This window comes from Bos taurus, chromosome 17 (genome assembly GCF_002263795.3).
Source record: "Bos taurus isolate L1 Dominette 01449 registration number 42190680 breed Hereford chromosome 17, ARS-UCD2.0, whole genome shotgun sequence".
Classification (NCBI taxonomy): domain Eukaryota; kingdom Metazoa; phylum Chordata; class Mammalia; order Artiodactyla; family Bovidae; genus Bos; species Bos taurus.
This window is the reverse complement of record NC_037344.1, coordinates 40438776-40465531: the sequence shown is the minus strand read 5'-3', so window position 1 is coordinate 40465531 and position 26756 is coordinate 40438776. Positions and strand designations below refer to the sequence as shown.

Below are 26756 nucleotides of genomic sequence, written 5' to 3'. Positions count from 1 at the left end.
TCCTGCAATGCACCTTCACTGTTGCGTGATGCTCCCCGCAGGTATTAATATCAACAATTCATGGCTCAGTAGCAAATAAACCCCATACAAGTAGTAAGCTCGTGACTCCCAGACCAGTCCAACATTCTGTTTATCATGTAGGGTGAGATTGTCTTCGTAGTTTGGCTCCAGGCATCGAGAGAGAAAGTGAAAATTAAGCAAGTCTCCTCAGGCACTTTCCCACTTCCTACAAGTTCTCCGTGCTCACTTCCTCCTCCTTCTCATCCCTCCCAGTGGAATCTCAGCAGCATCTCCACTCTGGCCTCTGGGTGGCCCAGATACTAATTCCCAGTCCTAACCAACCGGTTCCTCCTTCTCTCTTTTTTTATGTGAACTTTTGTCTCTATTCCTCAGACTCACCACACCTCCTGACAAAATTTACACTAGAGATTTTGGTCACAAACCTTGCAACTGGAATCCTTATTTCTACCCACCTTTTCTCCCAAAGATTCTCCTCACAAATTCGTCCTTTCACAGAGGACAACTGCCTATTAAACACACTCTATGCACATTATACCTTATCCTTCCAACCTCATTCCACCGTTACCCAGATTCCTGGAGATTTTTGGCTTTTCGTTGTTGTGTTAGTCTTTCAGTCGTGTCCAACTCTTTGTGACTCTGTGGACTGTAGCCCGTCAGGCTCCTCTATCCATGGAATTTTCCAGGCAAGAATACTGGGGTGGGTTGCCGTTCCCTTCTCCAGGGGGTCTTCTTGACCCAGGAATCAAACCCAAGCTAATTCTGCATTATTTAGGAAGATGGTTCCAATACCTGATCCTCCCAGTGTAAGAAACTTATGATCTTGCAAATTTCTGTAGTTGTAGTCATTTCAACAGAGATAGCTTTCTTTACAGATTTGAAATTGAAATGTTACAGACCTAGATATACAAATGGACATGAATTGACAAACTGTGAACAAAATTTGTAAATGCATGGGCCTGGATCTACTGGGAGAAGTCAGAGAAGCTGAGAGAGGCTTTTTTGGAAGCCTTTATCCAGCACACATACTGCAAGTACTGATTAATGAAATAACTGATCAAATTCTCAGGCGCATGGAGCCCTGAGAACACCAATCACACTCCCATTGCGTTCACTCGCAAAGCCTCTGATCCTCGCCTTTCCTTTTTATCCTTTTCTCTCACTCTCTGCTGCTTACTCCAGCCTTTTGATTTTTTAATAGGTTTTTCCCAGAGCAGGCTGGAAATGTTTGACTCATTTTCGATGGTCCAAAAGATTTGCCATTTTTATTTCCTGCATTGTGGACGATTTGTTGGAAATTGCAAAACTGCCTCGTGGTTTATAAATGTTCTGCTTTCTCACACATTTCAAATTAAGACAAGAAGACATCAGTGGTCATGCTGTAAGTTTCTCTGAACCTCCACTTAACCCCCTCTTTGTGTTAACATCAGGAGAAGTGGCTGGTTTGGCTAGGCTAAATATAGATTTTTACTTCTGCCTTTCTGATTGCAGTCCTTGCCCCTGAACTTCTAAGCTCACAGCACAACAGTTAATGCTTCCTGGAAGAAGGATAGTTTTTGTTTTTTCAATAACTTTTGGGGGCAACTGAGCATCCATCTCTAATGTTGACCTGGAATAACATGGCAACTCATTTGTCCATCAAGTTCATTTTAATTTAAAAAAAAAAAATGCCTGTACAAATCATTTTGTAATGCTGCTGGCTCCTGGGCATCTTTTTTCAAGATTCCTAAGCTAGTTTATGCAGCAGATTTCTTCTTATCTCATGGTCCATTATCCACACAAAGATATTAATAGATGTATTCCCTGCCCTCCAAGAGTTCAGAATCTAAGACATAATGTACATATTGTAGACATGCATAGACATGAGCTAGAATTATTAAATTAAAATGATAACAGACAGGTTAAGGCCAAACAAGTTATTATTACTATATCCTGTCAACAATCTATCTGTAGAATAGTCATCGTGAATGCCTGAATTGATAAATGGAGAATGAATCTGGTACTGATCAAAAATGGAATTTAACAAGGCTGGAGTTATGGAGGAGTCAAAGAAAGAATGATGCCGTGTGGTATTGAATTAAATAGTGTTTGCAGACAGAGACCAAGCCCTCAGATAAAAGAACTCAGTGAAACCACCTAGCTGGCCATGATGCAGAGGCAGGAGGGACAGGATACAGTGGATATGTGTTGGTGATGATGTTCAGTTCAGTTCAGTTCAGTCGCTCAGTCGAGTCCGACTCTTTGCAACCCCATGAATCGCAGCACGCCAGGCCTCCCTGTCCATCACCAACTCCTTGAGTTCACCCAGACTCACGTCCATCGAGTCAGTGATGCCATCCAGCCATCACATCCTCTGTCATCCCCTTCTCCTCCTGCCCCCAATCCCTCCCAGCATCAGAGTCTTTTCTAATGACTCAACTCTTCACATGAGGTGCCAAAGTACTGGAGTTTCAGCTTCAGCATCATTCCTTCCAAAGAACACCCAGCGCTGATCTCCTTCAGAATGGACTGGTAATGATGTTAGTGTAACCCTTATAAATCCATTATGGACTTTCCTGGTTGTTGTTGTTATTCAGTCACTGAGTCCCTTCTGACTTTGCAACCCCATGGGCTGTAGCCTGCCAGGCTCCTTTGTCCTTGGAATTTCTCAGGCAAAAATACAGGACTGGGTAGCCATTTCCTCCTCCAGGGGAGCTTCCCAACCAAGAGATCGTACCCATGTCTCCTGCACAGGCAGGTGGATTCTTTACCACTGAGCCACCTGGGAAGTAGTTAAGACTCCATGCTCCCACTGCAGGGTGCACAGCTTCCATCCCTGGTCAAGGAAGATCCCACATAGCGCCTGGCCAAATAATAATATTAATAAAGTCATTTTTTATAAAGCCCTTATATATGGCACAGTCCCAGAATGGGCTCATATTTAAAGACACTCATCTAGAATCAAGCACAGTCTGTCTGCCTCATATGGCCAGGGAAGGGTGAAAAAAAGGAATAACCAAAAAGACAGCATATTTGGATAAATGCTAAAAGCATGGAGCATTTGACAAGTGAGAATTATAAACACAAAACATCAATAGTTTGAAGTCATAATTACAATGACATGTATTAGTAAAATAAGAACTCTTTTGAGAATGTTCAAAATATATAATATGAAATATTTAGCTGTATTTCCACCACTGTTAAGCGGATGTAGGGAAGTCACATGTTTACTCCCACTTTTAAGAAACTTCGAAAGATAAAAGAATATATGTATGCATGTGTATAACTGAATCACTTTGCTGCACAGCAGACATTGACACAACACTGTAAATCAGCTATACTTCAATTATAAAAATTTTTTAATTAAAGAAAAATCAGGATTTGCAAAATTTTCATGATGGTAGTAGATAATGTTATTCACTTTACCAGAGGGGTATCTTCATTTGTTAGATTTTTTTACATGCGTGCATGCATGCTCGGGCATGTAGACTCTTTGCGACCCTGTGGACCTCTCCAAGCTTCTCTGTCCATGGGATTTTCTAGGCAAGAATAGTGGAGTGGGTTGCCATTTCCTCCTCCAGATTTTCCATGTCTCTTCCATTGGCAGGCGGATTCTTTACCACTGAGTCACCTGGGAAGCTTGGTAGTTTTTTTTGAGCACCCAAAAATGTGCCCACCCTATTCGGAGTCTAACTCAAATATCATGACTCAAAACTCTACGCTCTTTCTGGTACTATTCCTCCCACTATTCCATTCTGTGGCCCAGATCAGCTATTCTTATTTCACTTACCTTTTCTGTTATTTTTGTTTTCAATGTCTTTTACCTACCAACATGAATCACAATACTATAGATAAGACCACCAAAACAGAGAAGTGTTACTCAAATAGTGACAAATCCCAAATCATTGTGTTGGTCTATTAACTGTCTTCCACAAATTCCTTCTGACAGAATGTCTAAACAGCAGAGTTTGTGATAAATAAGAGGAACAAAGAGGAGTCTGGTGTGACGATCCCATCCTACCTAGAAGCTGCACCATCACAAGCACACATGTCTAATGAGTCCCCAGGAATCTACTTTTTAAATTCATTCTGAGGAAACTTCCAAATTTTTAATATGATTCATAGTGTGCTTAGAGACATGAAATGTGCTAGGCCAAAGTTGCCGTATTCTGATGATTAACATGAATTATTTATATCGCTGAAGTTGTAATTAGAGTCAGTTACAGTACTGAAGTTATGGTTAAATGATAAACACTTGGAAGTGTTGTCTAATTAAATCTTCCTATGAACCATGAAGGGCGATGGATCCTCCCCTCCCCAGAGGAGGAACTCAGTCTCAGAGAGACTTGCGGAATTGCCAAGATCACAGGCTCCTAAGTGCTTAAGGCAGTATGTGAATTCATGTTTATCTGAGTTCTTTCCACTTGCCATACAAATACCAAAATCATGGTGCATCGTTATGTATACTGTCTCTCATTTTATAGGACAGACGAGCAAACTGACCATGCAAGGTGAACTCAATCCAGATCTCCCACTTGCTGCTTCTGGGGGAAGAGGTCAAGGCAGGGCAGGAACAGGTGGAGAGTGGGTGGGGCCAGGCCTGGGAAACTAGGAGAAGGTGGGGGCTCAAGAGGAAGGCAGGAGGACAGGCTGGGAGATGAAGTTGGAGGAGATCCTTGGATACAGAGTGAGTCTCAGTGAGCTGCACTAAAAAATGACTTTGGACTTAAGGCATCAGCAATTGGAAGGAGGTTTTGAACACAATGAAATAGTTATCTTTCCTTAAGAATTAACTCTGGCAACTTACCCAAAATAATCTAGAGTGTGAGGAGCTGAAAGGAAGCCCTAAAGGAGTGTGGCTGTTGCTCTTCATCACTAGAGAGGAAGAGGCTACGACCAAGTCAAGTCAGCTGCTTTCCTAGAACCTGAGTACCTTTTCAGTATATTTTCTCCCTGACCAGTGCTGAATAAATATACCTATGAAATATACAAAATACATGTGGAATGCAATACAACAGTTTTGTCTAGTACCCTGACTGCAACAGGACTGGCCAGTTTGACACTGCACTCCACAAACATGCAACTCCCATCTCTACTCCTTCCCAAAGAAGTCTTAGTACCTAGTCTGTATTGATGACACTTTCAATTTCTCCTGTGCTCTCTTGTTACTAACCCATCTGTTAACTTCTGGGTCCAATTTGCAAACAAGCAATAGACAGAAACACAACAGAAAACATTATTAACAAAGATGCATACAATGATGGAAAGTAGGTGGACAAAGTGTCCAAATACAGGGTCATTTAAATCAAAGAGAAAGTACTGACCGGCTAGAGATACAATCTGTCTTCTTCAATCAATAAGTAACTTTGCAAATCAAGGCTGTTACTAAGAATCAGTCCAGTCAATAAACTTTAGACTTTACTCAGCAGCTGCAACCTCCCAACAGTGGAGGAAAAGCATATATATAATTTTAAATATTGTGTTAATAGGTCCAAAACCTAATCTATAAGAGCATAATTTTACTCTATTTTAACACATTCACATTTTAATCAATAACACTCTCCATGGTAAGTTTGAGGCACTTATAGGTATACATTCATGACTTTATTTCTTGGTCATTCCTTTAGAAAGTGCACAGTAAGGATAGGGTAAAATGGTGCTGAATATTTAAAGTGCATCATTGGAAATGCATCAAGATACTTTCAACCCTCAGCACATTTTTAATCTCCCTAAAAATTGCAGAACCATGGTCATAACTAGAGAAATAGCTTGCCCAGAACACCTTTGAAGTCAGAATACATTATATCATTCTTGAAGGTATTAATAATTATTAACTCAAGTACTGAACTAAAAGAGATACATGAATGAAAATAGGCTCTTTTTTGCAAATACATTATATAAAAACCATGCTAATGGCTTCTAACATGATAAGAAATGCTTTAACCACAGGTCACAGAAAACTGAAAAAAATAGTTTTCAATACATTTATGAAAAGACAAGTGATTCACCTTCAGTTGGACCAAGTAATGTCTTTTCATTGAATAAATTACTTTCTGGTCTGAATTAAATGTGCATCTGGAAACTCTATTAACTCTTTAAAAATAACATAGAAAATTATATTCATTCTGGAGTTACAATATTGGTTTACTAAATGGGGTTTACAGTGGTAGACTGAAAGAACTTCATGCATACATAATGTGTAAAGTTTTATTTCTTGTTTCACCCCAAAAGTAAATCCCATGTCAATTTAATCTCTTGTCATTTAGAGAAACCTAGCTAACCTAGGAAAATACGTTTTTATTCATTCAGTTAATACACATGTATATTCTAGATTCTAAATCCAAACTCTCTTTAGGATTTTCTCTATCATTTGATAACAAATTACAGCTATGGTAAAAACAGTATTATGCTACTACCAGCTTTACTGAAAAGCTAGTCCTAATCTAAAAATATTTCTCTCTTTATCCCTTTCTTCTTTAATTTTCTATTTCCTCCCTTTCCCTCCTTGCCCTAACAACAACAACAACAAAACAGCTAAGACTCCTTAGTATGATGGTTCCACAGACAACATGTAGACCTCAGAGTTGCTAGGTGTCTGTAAAGGGCTCAAGTCCTTTGAGAAACAAAGACCAATATAGTCAGACTTTCTGCTGACTGTACTAGGATCAGACCCAGGAGGCTTTGGGGATTTTTCAAACTGGAGGTTTGTACACTTTTTCACTGCCTTCATCCAATTCCCCCTTCCTATACCCACCCGCCCCCAACTCTCCACCTCTGATAACCACAATTCTGATCTTTTTTTTTTTTTATGCATTTGTTCATTTGATTGTGTTTGAAGCATAACTGACCTAAAACACGGTGTTAGTTTCTGGTACAAAACATAGTGTTTTGATATTCCTGTATATTACAAAATTATCACCACAATAAGTCTAGTTAGGTTATGTCACTATACAAAGATGTCACATAACTGTTGACTTTATTCTCCACACTGTGCATTTTATACTGGTGACTCATTTATTTTACAACTGGAAGTTTGTGGCTCTTAATCTCTCTCTTCTATTTCTTTCCTTCCTTACCACCTGGTTGTTCTCTGTATCTATAACTCTGTTTCTGTTTTGTTATGTTTGTTCCTTTGTTTATTTTTTAGATTCCACATATAAATGAAATCATACTGCATGTCTTTCCCCGTCCAATTTACTTCACTCAGCTTAATACCCTCAAGGTTCATCCATGTTGTCACAAATGCAAGCTTTCATGCTTCTTTAGGGTTAAATTGTATTCTATTATATGTATGTACAGAGAAGGCAATGGCACCCCACTCCAGTACTCTTGCCTGGAAAATCCCATGGATGGAGGAGCCTGGTAGGCTGCAGTCCATGGGGTCGCGAAGAGTCGGACACGACTGAGCGACTTCACTTTCACTTTTCACTTTCATGCACTGGAGAAGGAAATGGCAACCCACTCCAGCGTTCTTGCCTTGAGAACCCCAGGGACAGGGGAGCCTTGTGGGCTGCCGTCTATGGGGTCGCACAGAGTCGGACACGACTGAAGCGACTTAGCAGCAGCAGCAGCAGCAGCATATGTATGTACAACATCTTCTTTATCCATTCTTCTATTTATGGGCACTGAGGTTGCTTCCAATGAACATAGGAGTGCACTTTTGTAATTAATGTTTTCATTTTCTTCAGATAAATACCTAAGAGTGGATCATACGGTAGTTCTATTTTTAATTTTTTTGAAGAATCGCCATACTATTTTCCAAAGTGGCTACACCAATTTATATGGACGGGGACGGGACGTCCTCTTTTGGAGGGCGGGGCTTAGGCCAGAAGAGGAGGGGCTTAGACCGGAAGGGGAGGAGCCTAAGACTGAAAGGGGCCAGGGCCAGGGGCTAGGGCTGCTGCTGCTGCTGCTGCTAAGTTGCTTCAGTCGTGTCCGGCTCTGTGCGACCCCATAGACGGCAGCCCACCAGGCTCCCTCGTGCCTGGGATTCTCCAGGCAAGAACACTGGAGTGGGTTGCCATTTCCTTCTCCAGTGCTGAAAGTAAAAGTGAAGTCGATCAGTTGTGTCCAACTCGTAGCAACCTCATGGACTGTAGCCTACCAGGCTCCTCTGTCCATGGGATTTTCCAGGCAAGAGTACTGGAGTGGGGTGCCATTGCCTTCTCCAAGGGGCTAGGGCTAGGGCTCTCCTTAGGGTTAGGGCATTAGGGTTAGAGGTTGAAGGGCACACCAACAGTGCATGAGGGTTCCCTTTTCTCCACATCCTCACCAACACTTCTATTGTTTGTCTTTTTAATGATTGCCCTTCTGTCAGATGTGAGGTGAATATCTGTGGTTTTCAATTATATTTCCTTATTAATTAGTGATTTTTGACACCTTTTCCTATGTCTGTCAGCCATCTGTATGTCATCTTTTTGGGAAAATGTCTATTCAGGTACTTTACCCATTTTAGTCAGGTTGTTTTTTTGATGTTGAGCTGTAGGAGATCTTTGTATATTTTGAATAACCCCTTATCAGGTATCTCATATAAAAATATCTTCTTCCTTTCCATAATTGGCCTTTTTGCTTTGTTGATGGTTTCCTTCAATGTGCAAAAGTTTTTAGTTTAATATAGTTCCATGTGTTTATTTTGCTTTTGTTTCTCTCGCCTGAGGAAGCACATCCAAAAAAATTATTAAGATCGATGTCAAAGAACTTAATGCTTATGGTTTCTTCTAGAAGTCTTATGGTTTCATGTCTTACCTTTAAGTCTATAATTCATTTTCAGTTTATTTTTGTGTGTGGTGTGGCAGAGTTCTGCAGTTTGATTCTTTGGCATGGAGCTTCCACTTTCCCCAGAACCACTTATTGAAGAGGCTATCTTTTCCCTATTATATAGTCTTGTTTCCTTTGTTGTAGACTAATTAACTATATAAGTGTGGATTCATTTCTGGGCTCTGTATACTATTCCATTGATCTTTGTGTCTTTGGGCTTCCAACCTATACACTGGTCTAGTGAGCTGGGTGCAGGTGGGCAGCTCAGCAGGCAGCCACTCAGAGTCAGCCCAGGTGACAACAGCAATCTCCAAGTATGACCAGAGAAAAGAAAATGAATCTTTCCTCACTGCTTAACCTGGCGACCTGAATTAGCAGCCACTTCACATCATATGCTTCACTCTTAATTTGAGATGGCAGGGTGGACAGAAATAGGAAGACAGGCAGTCAGTACAAAAAACGAAGTACCCACAGGTGCCAATGTCCATTCGAACTCAATCATGGTGGGTTTGAGAATGGGAGAGCTCTACAAAAGATTAAAGGGGTATATTAACTCGTTCCTGATACACATTTATAAGAGAAGAAGAGAGGCATAAGCAACGTTTACTTGGTATTAGAGAGACTCTTTGGAGAAGGCAATGGCACCCCACTCCAGTACTTTTGCCTGGAAAATCCCATGGACGGAAGAGCCTGGTGGACTGCAGTCCATGGGGTTGCTAGAGTCGGACACGACTGAGCGACTTCACTTTCACTTTTCACTTTCATGCATTGGAGAAGGAAATGGCAACCCACTCCAGTGTTCTTGCCTGGAGAATCCCAAAGACAGGGGAGCCTGGTGGGCTGCCGTCTATGGGGTCGCACAGAGTCGGACACGACTGAAGCGACTTAGCAGCAGCAGCAGCAGAGAGACTCTTAGTATCCAAGTGGACCACATGTGGCTCTTATCATCTCAGTCAGTATTCATCCTATGCTACTTACAAGTTCATGGGTTGTACAGTATAAATTCTATTAAATGTATTTTTAGAACAATTGTTAGTTACAATAGAAATTACCTGGAAATTAAGACCAATGGGCTAAAGAAGGGAAATTCACATTTAGTATATGTGACTTCTTTCTCATCCATTAGCTTCATCTAATCACACCAAAAACCCTGGGAAGGAGTTTCACTATTCCCTGCTTTCTGGAAGAGGAAACTGAGAAGTAACAAAATATACTTAGAGTCCACAGGGCACAATGGGAACTCCTACCCCATGGCAGCCATGCACAAACTACACTGGGCTTGTAGGCACGGTGTAGGAACCAAGCCTCAGGAAATGCCGTGGCCTGTGGTTGCAGTAACTTCAAGAAAAGGCAAGATCAGGAAAACACTGCTTTCCAATTTAAATGAGCCTGTTTGACTTTTGCTGAATTGATACTTAGCTGTATTGAAAAGCATTACAATTAAGCCTGTGGTAGATGTCATTCACAAAAGAACAGCCACATGGGAATTCTAAAAAGGAAGCAGTGGTCACTTAATCTGCAGGCTGCAGATGTTGATTGGCTAAGTGTCCCTGCCCTGAGCTGCCCCGTAATGGCATTTAGAATCTTGCTCATCATATATCCTCCCCAAATGGTAATATCCCCACTATGCATCAGGAGACATTTATATCATAGCCAACAAAATCTTGTCCAACTCTCATAGCCTGAAAAATGCCTTTGAAATTGTCCTTTGGGTTAAAGATGGAAAAATATCAGATTCCAATTCATTAACACACAGATGATATGGAATGATATATCTTATAAACAAATAATGCTTCTGGCATTTAAAATTCTTTGTCTCACTCCCATAATTTGAGAAAGCTTAAAGCAGACATGCGTTATACACACACACACACATATGATGTCCAGGTAATTTCATATTTACTCAAAAACTGTTGGTATATATCCAAATACCAGGCATCTAGGAGTGAGTTAAATGTTCTTCACATAATAAAAATTCTAGGGAATTCCCTGGTGTTCCAGTGGTTCAGACTCTGTACTTTCATTGCCATAGAAACTTTACAAACTGTTTCAGCTACAATAAGTTTAAAAAATTAAAATATGTACCAAAAATTTTTATTGTACTTTAAAAAATTTCAAATCCACAAAATTATGATAAAAGTAGTACAGTGTGTACCCATATACCTTTCCCCCGGGCTTACCCATTAACATTTTCCCACATTTGCCTTTTCTCTCTCAACAAACTCACACACACACATACGTTTTCTTGAGGAATGATTTGAGAGCAAATTGCAGACACCAGGACTCCTCTCCCCAAACACTTCATTCTGGCTCTCCTAAAAACTACGTTCTTATGATTACTAAATTCAAGAAAGTTAACACTGATAAAATAAGGCTATCTAATATAACATCTATTTTAATATTTTATCAATTATCCTAATTACATCCTTTATAGAAAAAAATTATTTCTTTTCCTAATCACACCCTTGCACTCAGCAGCCATAGCTCTGTAGCCTCCTTTAATCTGAAGACAATGACGTAAGTTTAGAATGAGGGCCAGTTGAACCATACAGAGTATTCCTCAAATTTTGGTTTGTCTGATGTAAACACAAGACTGTTATGGAAGCTGTCATAGAAATGCACCAGAGGAAAGGTTGCTGCTGTGTTGACAGTGGATCTCTTTGTAAAGTACTGTGTCCCATTTTTGTTTCTTTTTCTTTAAAATTGTGACTCTCAAGACTTTCAGTTTTTACCCATCTCTATCACAGAGTCGGACATGACTGAAGTGACTTAGCAGCATTCTTGTAAATGTCCTCAGATAATGCTTAAAGACTTGCATTTATCTATCCTAACTTTCAGAGTCATCTCTGAAGCCTTACCCAAGGCCAGTTGGTGATCGTTCCCAGGTTCCTTTACCCTCAGAGTTCTGACATTCTCCACCAGGTAAAGGGTCTCCATTGCTGTTTTCATCCATCCTTCTCTATCAGTGAGAAGTGCCCTCTCTGTGCGACAAAGAGAAGGACCAAGCAACTGTGTCTTAAACAAAGAAGAATTAATTTTTCTCACATTAACAGTGCAGTAGTCAATGCTTATGGCACCAGATCAGCTCTCCAGCCATGCCATTAGGGTCCTGGGTTTTTCCTGTATTTCCCACTTCACCATCCTCTGTGTTGATTATCATATTAAAGGTTTATCTCCTAATTCATGGAAAGATGGCCACTGAAGCTCCAGACACCAAGTCCAAGTGGCATGTAGGTCCATCTTTCCACAATAGTTTTCCCAGAAATCCCATTAGAAGAATTCTGATTCTCAGATTGTATAGGTCAGGATTTGGTCTCACAGTCATGCCTAAATGCCCAGGCAGCAGAGAACCTAGGAAATGAAAGTAGCTTTACTATTTAGACAGACGTGTCTTTTTTCGGCACTGAATGCACCATCAACACAAAAACAATGCGGATTCCGGTATTAGAGGAAAAGGGAAATGGACAGCCAGTCAGCAACCAACCGATTCCCTGACTCCTCCCAACACTGTAGATTCACTTATTCCCTCCTGCTCAATCTCATTCTAGTTTTCTTGTCAGTTTTCCTTCTTTTCTCTTCTCTCCTATCTACGGCCCCTTGAAAAATGAACTTTCATGCATGTTTATTAACACCTCACCTTCCTCCTTGAGTCAAATAATATTACAACAACTGGTACTGTTTCCACCTTTAACAGGTGAGGAAAGCTGGAGTCCAGGAAGATGAAGAACCTTGCTAAAATTTGCCCATCAACTGAGAGGCACACCCAAGAGTAAAACAAAACCCTGCTGGCTTTCAGTATTGTCATCTGCCTCTTAGAACTCAGGGTTCCTATTTTCCACTCTGCTGTTTGGCCCCTCTTGCACATACCTGAGATATTTAAATATAAAGTTCTCCATGAGGCTTCATCAATTCAGTTGTTTATTTCTGGAAACTTCTTCAAAAAGGAAAATTAATGAGAGAACCACGTTTTTTCCTTTTTGCTTTTTTAATTTACTCTCTAAATATGAAGGAAGGAGAAGCCAGGGTGATAAACCATTGCCTTCCTTGGAAATTATTGCTCCTCTGAACCCTGAGTCCAAATTTGCAGGGCTGCCATCTCCAATATGTCTGTCAAGAAGCAGTGGGACTATGTCTATTTAGACACATCATGCTTGTCTTTGACCTTGTGGGGAAATATCTTGCAACACCCAAGGCAACATAAATGTAAAGTACCCTGATGAAGCAGCCAGCATCTCATCCTTGCACTGAAAGGTTTCAAAAGAGGGACAGATCACCCAGAATAGAAATGCTCAGAGAGGGGATCAGTTTGAAGTTGTAATTGACCTTGATTATGAAGGGTAAAACTTGGGTGAAAATAAGGTATGCAGAAAAACTGTCACAAGTCAAGAAACAGAAATATGGGTGGTTTTCAGGAGCTCCTAGGCTTGTCAATATATGGGAGCAGTGGTTAAAAGCACACGTTCTGAAATCAAACAGTCCTGAGCCTGAACCTCAGTTCTGCCATGTCCTAGTTGTGTGATCCCTGAGCAACTTACTGCTCTGTGCCTTACCTTCTATGGTAAAATCATGATAATATTAATAATGATTCAATGGCATTGTTATGAGAATGAAATAAAATATGTAAAGCTCTCATTGCTAGTCCCTAAAATTTAGTCAATGCTCAAAAACATGAAAGAAAAGTCTTCTGATTAGAGTGAGACGGTCAATGCACTGGACTCTTAGGTTTAAGAAAGTAGATTGTGGTTGTAGTTGCTTTGACTCTAAGGCTAAATTGTAATGCAAAGGAAGCCATTAAAAGTGTATCAACCAGATGAACTTACTTACAAAGCAGAAAGAGACTCACAGACTTAGAGAATGAACTTATGGGTGCCAGGGGGAAGGATGGGGGGAAAGCATAGGGAGTTTGGAATGGACATGTACACATTGCTATATTTAAAACAGATAACCAACAAGGACCAACTTGTATAGCACATGGAACTCTGCTCAATGTTATGTAGCAACCTGGATGAGGCGAGTTTGGAGGAGAACAGATACACATAAATATATGGTTGAATGCCTTTACCGTTCACCTGAAACTATCACAACATTGTTAATTGGTTATACCCCAATACAAAATAAAATGTTTTTTTTTAAAGTGTACCAGGCAGATGTGAGATAATCTAGATTGGAATCACAGCTGAGACAACGGGAGTGGAAAGGAGCTGCTGGGTAGAAAGGTCATTAGGAAGATGTTTAATTGCCCTTGACTTCAAATCTGTCTTTTTGCTGCAGTGTCATCAATAAACTGCTGTCAGCCACTGAGCAGGAATCAAATGGGATGGTTGAACAGTAGACAAAGAATCGTGTCCTAGTTTGACACATCGACTAGAAATGTAAAAATACAAGATTTAGGACTCCCAGCTATTCTGTGTGTTGGGAAGTATGTGCGCTCACTTGGCAAATGCTCACTGGATGTTTATTATGGCAGAACCATAAGCCTTGAACAATGCTTACAACAGCATCTCACCCAACTAAAGATCACTCATCCTACAATCTCCAAAACTTTAATTCTTGAAAACCCAGGCATTAAAAAAGAAAGAAGTCTTCTCCTTTTTCATAGCTCACTGGCTCACACTTTACACAGAGGTCTACATGTCATGTCCAAGTATCTGCAGTTTTAGCCACAGCAGATTTAAGTAATAAATTAGAAATGGTAATGAGTGCACCGAGACCACAGAGCAGACACATTAACGATAGTTGAAGTGACAGCTGGTAAAGAACCGTGCAGGAAAAAACACAAGAAGCTGAAACAACTCCAAAAGCACAGGAGTCTGTGGTCAAAGTTATAGGACACGAATGCCCTCAAGGGCCCTAATGCGTCAGTGTCTTAGCAAGCCCAAGCTCAGACTGCTTCCGCATGACAGGCCAGTAAATCGAGAGATGGGTTGTTGGGACAAGGAATAGTGCCTTTATTCAGAAAGCCCCCAGACCAAAAAGATGGTGGACCAGTGCCCCAAAGAGTTACCTTTCCCAGGTTTCTTTTGTAGAACAAAAAGCATGAGGGGAGGAGATAAAGGTAAAAAGGTAGTAAGTTGTTGCAAATATATTCTGGTTCTAACCAGACTCCAGAAAGGATATGTTAATTTCTTCTTTCCCGCAGCCATTCACTGGAGGATCTGGTCAGGATATTTTCTGTGAGTTTAACAAAGGTATTATAGCTTAACCCTCAAGCTTAACTCTTAACATTCAAGGTTCCCAGAGATGGGGCATTATATATACTTTAAGCTGTAGGCAACATTCCTTTAGTGATTAAGTGTAGCAAAAGCCATACCAAGTTTAAAGTAAAAGAAGCCATTTCAATATGGAATCAGAGTTGTTCTTCCCCATTACAAACATGATAACCCAAATTCATTTGGTTTCAACAGATCTCCAAACCTTTAGAAGTAAAAGTGAAAAAGTGAAAGTGTTAGTTGCTCAGTTGTGTCCAACTCTTTGGTATCCATGGACTGTAGCCTGCCAGGTTCCTCTGTCCATAGAATTCTCCAGGCCAGAATACTAGAGCGGGTTGGCATTCCCTTCCCCAGGGTATCTTCCTGACCCAGGGATCAAACCTGGGTCTCCTGCATTGCGGGCAGATTCTTTACCCTCTGAGTCACCAGGAAAGCCCTTAGAAGTAAAGCTAAACCCAAAATAGAATCAGACACACCAGTATAGACTTTTCTGACAAGTTTTGCTAAAAGGGGGAGATACAAAATAAAGATGCACCTGGTGTGGGGAATGAAATGTGTTTTCTTTAGTCTTGTTTTTAAGAAGGGGGACACAGCATGTTTCAGGAAAGAGGTGAAAATGGACGTGGTAGAGAGAGAAGGGAGAATCATCGATCCATCTGAAGCAGGAAAGAAGGATGGAAATTGGGGGGTGGGGGGTGCGGGGGTGGGATGCTGACTTTGGACCAGTGTGAAGAGGGTGCAAAGGAGGCAGAGAGTGCAATGTAGGCTCAAGGAAAGAAGGAATGAAATCATCGTCTAGGAGATGGGAGAGTGCGTAGAACAGAGATCCGCTGCCACATGGCATCAAGGCCCCTCCCATTTTATTAGAAGGAAGAGTAGTGTGCCTGGCACATTTGGGGACCACAGACAGTTCCGCTCTTGAGTCAGTGCTCTATAAGTTCTGCAGTCAGACTGCAGTGAGGACAGTCAATAAGAGAGGCATAATTCTTGAGAAATTGAGTGTCTAGTTCATCTGGCCCCAAATGAGTTATAAGAAGAAACTGGACTAAGACAAGATCACGAAGAGACATTGAGTACCAGGATTTAGTCAGGATGTTGCAGAAACCAGTAATCAAGAAACCAAGCACCACACTCAGAAAGTTGGAAAACTCAGTTTTATTATGCTGGTGGGCCCAGAGGAGTTAACACTCTAAGCTCTGAGTCCCAAACAAAGGGGTTACAGACTTTTTATAGACCTACTGCTGCTGCTGCTGCTGCTAAGTCGATTCAGTCGTGTCCGACTCTGTGCAACCCCATAGACGGCAGCCCACCAGGCTCCCCCGTCCCTGGGATTCTCCAGGCAAGAACACTAGAGTGGGTTGCCATTTCCTTCTCCAATGCATGAAAGTGAAAAGTGAAAGTGAAGTCGCTCAGTTGTGTCCAACTCCTAGTGACCCCATGGACTGCAGCCTACCAGGCTCCTCCACCCATGGGATTTTCCAGGCAAGAGTACTGAAGTGGGTTGCCATTGCCTTCTCCATAGACCTACTAGAGTAGGTCAACTATATAGTAGGTCAGCCTACTATAGTAGGGCAACACTAGCTGCTAATAGGCTGATTTAAACTAAGGGGTTTCATGTGCCCGGGAACAGCAGTCAAGACAGGGAGGGGGATGCCTGATCTTTACACGGACAGGCATGATTAAGCAGGTTTGCAGGGGCTGGGCAATTGCAAAGAGCAGGACAAGGGTGAGTGAGATAAGCTCCAGTTCCTAGTATTGTGAGTCCCCACTTTCTGAGACTATGTGACCTACATGATCCAGACTTTGTAAGAAGCAAAGTTACAGAGGCAGAACGAGCAGGAGGTTATGTAAAATTTTAACATTTCCTCTTCAAGGACATTGGTGATGTTGTTTTTGTTTTACTTGTTTTTTTTGTTTGTTTTTTTGTTTTTACTGTTTCAGCTTTATTGAGGTATAAGCAATTGAATTTTTCAAGTTTTTTTTGTGTATATCTCAAAATCTCAACGGAGAAGGCAATGGCACCCCACTCCAGTACTCTTGCCTGGAAAATCCAATGGACAGAGGAGTCTGGTAGGCTGCAGTCCATGGGGTCGTGAAGAGTCAGACACGACTGATCGACTTCCCTTTCACTTTTCACTTTCATGCATTGGAGAAGGAAATGGCAACCCACTCCAATGTTCTTGCCTGGAGAATCCCAGGGATGGCGGAGCCTGGTGGGCTTCCATCTATGGGGCCGCACAGAGTTAGACACGACTGAAGCGACTTAGCAGCAGCAGCAGCAAAATCTCAAATTTGAAGTCTAAAATATTCCTTTAAATAATAATTTCTTTTAAACATCTGTTTATGTTATTCACAGACTGAGAGAATGAATTCAAGCAGCCTGAAAATATTTTGCTCCCAATTCCCTTAATTTGGCAGAATACTCTTAAATTAGCTATCCAATTTTTCAAAACCTCCAGAGGTTGTCTCAGTAACCCCATCCACTGTTTAATGATTCCAATAGCTAAGAGATGACTCCTTATAACTGACTTGAATGTCATCCCTGGCATCAGGGCACAGAATAAACGCAGCCTCTTCCCTGCGTTACTTGCCAAAACAACAGTGATAACAACCTTCCAAGAGACACAACAGCTGCAGTGGTGCCTCTGTTTGGTAATGTCCCCCCACTTCTAAGATCTCATGAAAGCAGCTAGAAAATCTCCACTAGGAGATAAACAAGTCACAAAAGTAACAAACTGCCTGCCTGCAAGTGAGCCCATGTGTTCTAGACTGCTGAAAAGGAATGCTTTCCCCACTGGGGCTTCAGCAACACCTACTTCTGGGTTTCTCAATCTGGGCACTATCGACATTTTAGGAAGACAAATCTTTGAGTGACATGTCCTGTGCATTGTGAGATGTTTAACAGCATCACTGGACTTTACTTATTAGATGCTAGTAGCACCTCCTGCCAAGTAGTAATAATATAAAATAAATCTCCAGACTCTGCCAACTGTCCCCAGGCTACAAAATCGTCCCTGATTGAGAGCCACTGGCTTGGTCCTACCTCTTTTCAAAAAGCCTAAAGAAAACAGGCTGGTTACAAATCAGTGTTTTTTCATCTATAGCCAATAAGCCAGATTTTCATACATTTGAATTATCTGTAAACAGCTTCAGATTTTTTTAAGAAGAAGAAAATTTTTACTGGAATATAGTTAATTTATAATGTTTCCAGTGTACAGCACACTGATTCACTTATATAACACATAGCTATATAACATATAGTTCTGTAATTACATAACATTTTTACTTAAGAATCCTCTATTACTACTGGTATTTTTATTTGTTTTGTTGTTGGATATCTGAAATAGTTATTGATAGTCAGCATTTGGGCTTCCCTCATGGCTCAGGTGGTAAAGAATTCGCCCACAATGCAGGAGACCTGGGTATTTAAGATAGAAATTATAAAATAAATGGGTTAAATATATGGAAAGTTTCTAATGGGTTTTCCTTGTCTTGTTTTAAGTTTTACTTCCTAACAAAGTATTTTAACAAACTCCTACACTTTTGATGTTGTGGGTAGTTACCCCCAAAATAGGAATATTGCATATTTTTCCATAGAGTATAAAAGGGATTTCAAATGTTGGTAGTCAGACACAGAATCCAATAAAACTCTTATCTTAGTGTTTGCCAAGTCATGGCTATTCAGAAATCCTATAAACGATTAAACATACCAATTATATTCACCTCCTTTATTCTGAATTTAAGTTTGCAGAACGGCCTTTAATGCAGTGACTGCACTGATTCGAGAGCAACAAAGCTAACATTTTTCTATATTAACATTTAATGGTGTTACAGAATAAGGGCTATAATTTCACTGAGTTACTGTTTTCCATAAAAAATGAGTTCCCCTAGACACATCCATAAGTGCTTGTGCATTTCTGTCGAGGTCTGTCAAAAAGTAAAAGCTGACTTTTATTCTACTAAAGATAACTCAGAAGGAACTTAGTTTCCAACACATATTTATTGAAACCTTTAAGATTTTAGTTCTGATAGAGGGATTCAAGATTTAAACATGACCCAAGTCAGATCATGTCGCTCCCCTCCAAATGATAGCCAGCCCCATCATAACCACTTTAGTATATGGAAACATTTGAAAGCAGAGTTCCAAAGAAAAGCAAGGAGAGATAAGAAAGGCTTCCTCAACAATCAATGCAAAGAAATAGAGGAAAACAATAGAATGGGAAAGACTAGAGATCTCTTCAAGAAAATTAGAGATACCAAGGGAATATTTCATGCAAAGATGAGCATAATAAAGGACAGAAATGGTATGGACCTAACAGAAGCAGAAGATATTAAGAAGAGGTGGTGAGAATACACAGAAGAACTGTACAAAAAAGATCTTCATAACCCAGATAACTATGATGGTGTGGTCACTCACCTAGAACCAGACATCCTGGAATGTGAAGTCAAGTGGGCCTTAGGAAGAATCACTACAAGCAAAGCTAGTGGAGGTGATGGAATTCCAGCTGAGTGTTTTCAAATCCTTAAAGATGATGCTGTGAAAGTGCTGCACTCAATATGCCAGCAAATCTGGAAAACTCAGCAGTGGCCACAAGACCGTTAAAGGTCAGTTTTCATTCCAATCCCAAAGAAAGGCAATGCCAAAGAATGTTCAATTGCACTCATCTCACATGCTAGCAAAGTAATGCTCAAAATTCTCCAAGCCAAGTTTCAACAGTACATGAACCATGAACTTCCAGATATTCAAGCTGGTTTTAGAAAAGGCAGAGGAACCAGAGATCAAATTGCCAACATCCGCTGGATCGTGGAAAAAGCAAAAGAGTTCCAGAAAAATATCTATCTCTGCTTTATTGACTATACCAAAGCCTTTGACTGTGTGGATCACAACAAACTGTGGAAAATTCTGAAAGAGATGGAAATACCAGACCACCTGACCTGCCTCTTGAGAAATCTGTATGCAGGTCAAGAAGCAACAGTTAAAACTGGACATGGAACAACAGACTGGTTCCAAATTGGGAAAGGAGTATGTCAAGGCTGTATATTGTCACCCTGCTTATTTAACTCATATGCAGGATACATCATGTGAAATGCCAGGCTGGATGAACCACAAGCTGGAATCAAGATCCTGGGAGAAATATCAATAACCTCAGATATGCAGATGACACCACCCTTATGGCAGAAGTGAAGAAGAACTAAAGAGCCTCTTGATGAAAGTGAAAGAGGAAAGTGAAAAAGTTGGCTTAAAACTCAACATTCAGAAAACTAAGACCATGGCATCTGGTGCCATCACTTCATGGCAAATATATGGGGAAACAATGGAAACAGTGGCAGATTTTATTTTTCTGGGCTCCAAAATCACAGCAGATGGTGATTGCAGCCATGAAATTAAAAGATGCTTGCCCCTTGGGAGAAAAGCTATGACCAACCTAGACAGCATATTAAAAAGCAGAGACATTACTTTGCCAACAAAAATCCATCTAATCAAAACTATGGTTTTTCTAGTAGTCATGTATGGATGTGAGAGTTGGACTATAAAGAAACCTCAGCGCTGAAGAATCGATGCTTTTGAATTGTGGTGTTGAAGAAGACTCTTGAGAGTCCCTTGGACTGCAAGGAGATCCAACCAGTCAATCCTAAAGGAAATTAGTGCTGAACATTCATTGGAAGGACTGATGCTGAAGCTGAAACTCCAATACTTTGGTCACCTGATGCAAAGAACCAACTCATTGGAAAACACCCTGATACTGGGAAAGATTGAAGGCAGGAGGAGAAAGAGACAACAGAGGATGAGATGGTTGGATGGCATCACCAACATGATGGACATGAGTTTGAGTAGTCTCTGGGAGTTGGTGATGGACATAGAAGCCTGGCATGCTACAGTCCATGGGGGTCACAAAGAGTTGGAAACAATTGAGAGACTGAACTGAGCTGATATGGAAACAAGGACAGTTTCCTCAAAACCACATTACTAACATGCTTCACTTCACTTCTTCTTTGACTCTGGCCCTTGAATTACATTGCTGTTATCGTTCAGTTTCTAGGGCATGTCCAACTCTTTTTGAGACCCCATGGACTGTAGCCTGCCAGGCTCTTCTGTCCATGGGATTTTACAGGTAAGAATACTAGAGTGGTTGCCATTTTCTCTTCCAGGGGATCTCTCCAACCTAGGAATGGAACCTGAGCCTCCTCCATTGCAGGCTGATTCTTTGCCTCTGAGCCACCAGGGAATTACGTGAGGACCCAATTAAGTCAAAGAGAAGTTAAGATCACTGAACAAAGTCTAGACCATCTGTCCCTTCTTTGTGCATTACCCAGACCCACAAAATGCAGACAAGGCACATACATATTTTTAGTCATAGGAGAATGACAGTAATTTGCTCTTTGGCAGAGAAAAAGAAAGTCACTGATTTTCATTCAGCACTGTGTTTCACTTGGCAATCAGCTCATGGTGCTCTCCGTCAGTTTTCCCATCTACTTAATCTTATAGGGGGCTTCCCAGGTGGCGCTAGTGGTAAAGAATCCATTTGCCAATACAGGCAAACATAAGAAACACAGGTTTGATCCCTAGCTCAGGATCTCCCCTGGAGGAGAACACAGCAACCCACTACAGTATTCTTGCCTAGAGAATCCCATGGACAGAGGGGCCGGGCAGGCTACAGCCCATGCAGTCGCAAAGAGTCAGACACGATTGAAGCAACTTAGCACGCACGCAATCTCATAGGATTTCCAAAAGAAGGAACACATTTAAGTGCTTCATCAAAAAAAAGTCTCTGCTGTTGCAGTTAAAATTATCATGCATTTTTTCCAAATTGCTTCAAATTTTGACTGTGATATTTATTTGAGTTCTTACGCACTAGAGTAATTTTTCAGTTAGGGTGCTTTTTTAAAAAATCATTTATGAATTTCTTAAATTATAAGTGATTTTTGTATGATATGAGAGTATTTAAATTAAAAAGCTATAATCACAAAAATCTAAATTCAGGTATCTCGAAAAGCAAGATACCTTTGTGCCAATATTAAGTACTAACTTACACTGTGCTGACAGAGCCAGCGCCTCATCACTGCCGTGCTGTCACCGTCATCAGATGGTCCCTGCATCACGAGTGCTCTGCTAGGTCTTTTTCATTCAGTTCTGAATCTATCACTACACAGTCTCTGTTGAAATTATTAATATTCTGATTCCACTGCATAACCCCTCATAGCTCAGTTGATAAAGAATCCGCCTGCAATGCAGGAGACCCGGGTTCACTTTCTGAGTCAAGAAGATCCCCTGGAGAAGGGATAGGCTACCCACTCCCGTATTCTTGGGCTTCCCTCGTGGCTCAGCTGGTAAAGAATCCACCTGCTATGATGGACCTGGGTTCGATCCCTGGGTTGAGAAGATCCCCTGGAGAAGGGAAAGGTTACCCACTCCAGTATTCTGGCCTGGAGAATTCCATGAACTGTATAGTCCATGGGTCACAAAGAGTCAGACAGACATGACTGAACGACCTTCTTCTTCTCAGTGCATAAATATATCCAGTTAAAGTGAAAGTGTTAGTTGTGTCCAACTCTTTATGACCCCATGGAATGTAGCCTGATGGGCTCCTCTGTCCATGGGATTCTCCTGGCAAGAATACCGGAGTGGGTTACCATGCCCTTCACCAGGGGATCTTCCTGGCCCAGGGATCAAACCAGCATCTCTTAGGTCTCCTGTACTGGCAGGCAAACTCTCCACCATCTGAGCCACCAGGGAAGCCAGATATACTTAACATTTCATTTACTATAGTCAGAAAGTCTTCAAAAATTATATTTAGAAATTCATCTACTCCTAAGCCACATACCTTCCCTGTTATTAAACTTGGCAACACATGCACTGAACTCCATTTTCTTAAACTTTTCTGTCTCATCTGTTTGCTCCTTATCTGAAAAGAGCTACCAAAAGATACTACCAAATTTAGGACTAAATTTAAAAATAAGCAAAAAATGATTCAAATGAAATGACTCATTGTCTTTCTGCTGCCTTTCTCTTCCCTTGATGCTTGGTGAGTGCATTTTGCAAATTCACACACACCCGAGATGAATGTAAACAGAGATGTGAAAAGGTGTTTGTTAACTCCATTTAAGCTCCACATCCAGAAATGACTGAATCTTCCTTATTTGTATCCAAACGGCATAGAATCATCTGCACAGAGATTCAATGAAGAGGAGCCCATCAGGATTGAGGAATAGATAGTGTAAGACATGTACGGCAAAGCAGACCCAATATTATAAGTTTATATTTGGAAAAGTCATTTTTTATTCCTATCTTAATAATTTCAAAAAATAGAACGGGACCAAATTGTTTTAACTCAGAATGAATTAAAGGCTTATATGTAAGACAGGAAACCATTAAACTCCTAGAAGAAAACATAAGCAAAACACTCTTTGACATAAATCATAGCAATATTTTTTTTACTCTGTCACCTCAGGCAAAGATAATAAAACTAAAACTAAACAAATGGGACCTAATGAAACTTAAAAGCTTTTACACAGCAAGGGAAACCATTAACAAAATGAAATGACAAAAAGGGACTTCCCTAGAAGTCCAGTGGTTAGGGCACCACACTTCCCCTGCAGGGGGCATGGCTTCAATCCTTGACTGGGGAAATAAAATCCCACACACTATACGGCATGGCCAAAAATTTTTTTAATTTTTTTAAAAATTGAAAAGACAACCTGCTGAATGATAGAAAATATTTGCAAATGATATGACCAGTAAAGAGTTAATATCCAAAATATATAAATAGTTCATACAATTTAATATCAAAATAACAACTTGATTTTTAACATTAAATAGGTGTCACCACCACCACCCGCCCCACTCCCACATATGAGTAAGCTCTGGCAGTTCCTACAACCTGGCCTGTTCTCTTCCTCCCCAGTACAAACCAGCCACGATCCTCAGTCAACAGTAAGAATGCAAGAAAGTCCTTTATTGACTGTTCAATCCTTTCTGTGTTTTTCTTTATAATTGACTATTATTCTAGAAAGTCTCAAAGATGTACAAACTTCAGAAGGATAATAAGCAACAGAATTATCTTGGATTCTATAATAATCTTTGAGCTCATATAAATCTGGAGTTTTAAATGGAAAAATTAATTTATGTCCCTTCACACAAAAACCTACAGATAGATGTGAATAGGAGCTTTATTAAAAACTGCCAAAGCTTGCAAGATGTCCTTCTGTTAGGTGAATCAATAGAATCTATCAATATGTTTCATTCAGACCATGGAATATTATTTAGCACAAAAAAAGAAATGAGTTAAATCATGAATAGACATAGAGGAAGCTTAAATGAAATTTATAAGAAAAAGAAGCCCATATGAAAAGGGCAGGAAGCATTTTATTAATGCTACATGCTACAGGGCACAGGGCCTTACCTCAGGAACCCGCTACGGCAGTTCCTACTGCCTGGCCTGTTCTCTTCCACCCCAGTGCCAAACCAGCCATGATCTTCAGTCAACAGTAAGAATGCAAGAAAGTCCTTATTTTAAAAATGATTGGATGAAATATGTTTGAAAGAGAAAAGGGGAATTGAGCTCAACTATAAAGTATGGGCAGACCTTTCATAGAAAAGAGGAATGACAAGGGCATTGCAGGTGGGAAACATGAGAAAAGGCAAGGAGCGGGGAATCCTGGCATTTTCTGAAGATGTGGAAAAGAACTTTGCTTAGGTGTGGAGGTTCTTGGAAAAGCACTGGCATCGGGCTAATGCTCAAGGTGAGGCAGCATAAGGAAGGGGGGACCTGCCAGGATGACAAGAAGTAGGTTTGCAGACTGTGGGGAGTCACTCTGTGCAGGGCCTTGTGTAAACCTCTCTCCCCTTCCACATCACAGTCGCTCCCGGCAGAGCGCAGAACGCGCCCTGCGACCTGGGCTACTTCCCCTGCGGCAACACCACCAAGTGCTTACCTCAGCAGCTGCAATGCAATGGCGTGGACGACTGCGAAAACCACGTGGACGAGGACAACTGTGGTGAGCAGTCTCCTGGGTCACAGCTGGGCAGGCAGAAGGGCCGGGGTCAAGTCCTGGCAGGACCCAAGGGCAGAAGGGCTGGTAACCAGCAGCTGAGACTCTTGAAATAGAAATGGGAAAAGAGAAATGAAGTTGAGAATCAAAAATACATGTCACTTAAGGAAATCTTACATTTATTTTATTAGTTTAAAATATTTATTCTTATAAAGAACATGTGGTATTATATATACATAATATAATACACACACAACAGAATACCACTCAGCTATAAAAAAGTGAAAGAATGCCATTTGCAGCAACACACCTGGACCTAGAAATGACTGTACCAAACGAGGCAAGCCAGACAGAGAAAGACTAATACCATATGATATCACTTTTATGTGAAATCTAAAATATGACCCAAATGACCTTATTTACCAAACAGAAACAGACTGGTAGACATAGAAAACAAATTTATGATTACTGAATGCATAAGGAGATTAGGGGGCTTCCCTGGTGGCTCAGAGGTTAAAGCATCTGCCTGCAATGCGGGAGACCCGGGTTCGATCCCTGGGTCGGGAAGATCCCCTGGAGAAGGAAATGGCAACCCACTCCAGTACTCTTGCCTGGAGAATCCCATGGACGGAGGAGCCTGGTGGGCTACAGTCCACAGGGTTGCAACGAGTCGGACAGGACTGAGCGACTTCACTTTCACTTTTCACTTTCACGGAGATTAGGAAGAGAGCAATTAGGAATTAGAAACTAAGACATACACACTTTTTATAAGTAAACAACACAGACCTACTCTGTAGCACAGGGAATATATTCTTTATCTTGTAATAAGCTATAGTGTAAAGGAATCTATTAAAGACTATATATATATATATATATTCATCCAGTATAATAATTTATATGTGTGTAACTGAATCACTTTGCCATACACCAGAAACTAACACAACATTGTAAATCAACTATACTCCAACATATTTTTTTAATGCATTCTCTTCTATGTATTAGTATCACAGCCAATATTTCAAGAAAGTAATGATTGTGGCACATGGTTAAATTTAAGCCATAGATCTGCTCAGTTAATGTCTTAGAGACAGAATAGTGTAATTGTGAGGATGGGCTCTGAAGACAAGGTTGAGTGATTGAAAACTGGTGCAAAAATAACAAGTTATTAACCTTGAAGGCATTTCTTAACCTCTCTTAGCCTCAATTTCCCTGTGTTGAGAATTGTACCCACACTAATAGAATTTGAAAAACTCCACGGACAAGAGTAGCCTTGGCTACAGTCCATGGGGTTGTAAAGAGTTGGACACAACTGAGTGATTGTAAACACACACACAAGAGAATTTGAGCAGATTGAATCAGAAAAGCACAGGTATGCAGCAGATGCTGTTTGTCAGTTGCTTGTTATCGTTTACTTGGTACAATTATGAAGGGAAAATGAGGCCTCCTAAAACAGACAGAATAAGTAAGTCCAGCTTACCTCTCTCTTAACTAACAACCCTATTTATGGCCTTAAAAAGCCAAAAGTAGGGCTTCTAAGACAGTTAAAATTTGGCTTTCAATTAGGTTTTTGTTCAAATTTCTAAAGGTCTCAAAAACACAAATTTATAAAAAGAACTTAAATTGGCTGGATCTGGGGGCAGAGAGGAAATGGGCCTTGGTTAATAGTGTAAAATAATGAGATTTCTCACTCATGGAAAAATAAGGTACTATTTTTAGAGGATCAAGACATGCATGCACAATTTTGTGCTGCATAAACAGCTGATACCTCACTGTTATCACTCCCTGAAGCATTACAGACCTTTT

The 26756-nt window shown here is 40.6% G+C and overlaps 1 protein-coding gene across 5 annotated transcripts in view; it reads left to right on the top strand.

Annotated features, from left to right (window-relative positions):
* Nucleotides 1–26756, top strand: part of RXFP1 (relaxin family peptide receptor 1) — a 127729-nt gene that overhangs the window by 9947 nt on the left and 91026 nt on the right. For all 5 annotated transcript variants that reach the window (XM_010813809.4, XM_005217633.5, XM_002694415.6 and 2 more), the window contains exon 2: nucleotides 24822–24959. In XM_010813809.4, the coding sequence (XP_010812111.2) occupies nucleotides 24822–24959 (138 nt within the window). The remainder of the gene's footprint in view (nucleotides 1–24821; nucleotides 24960–26756) is intronic.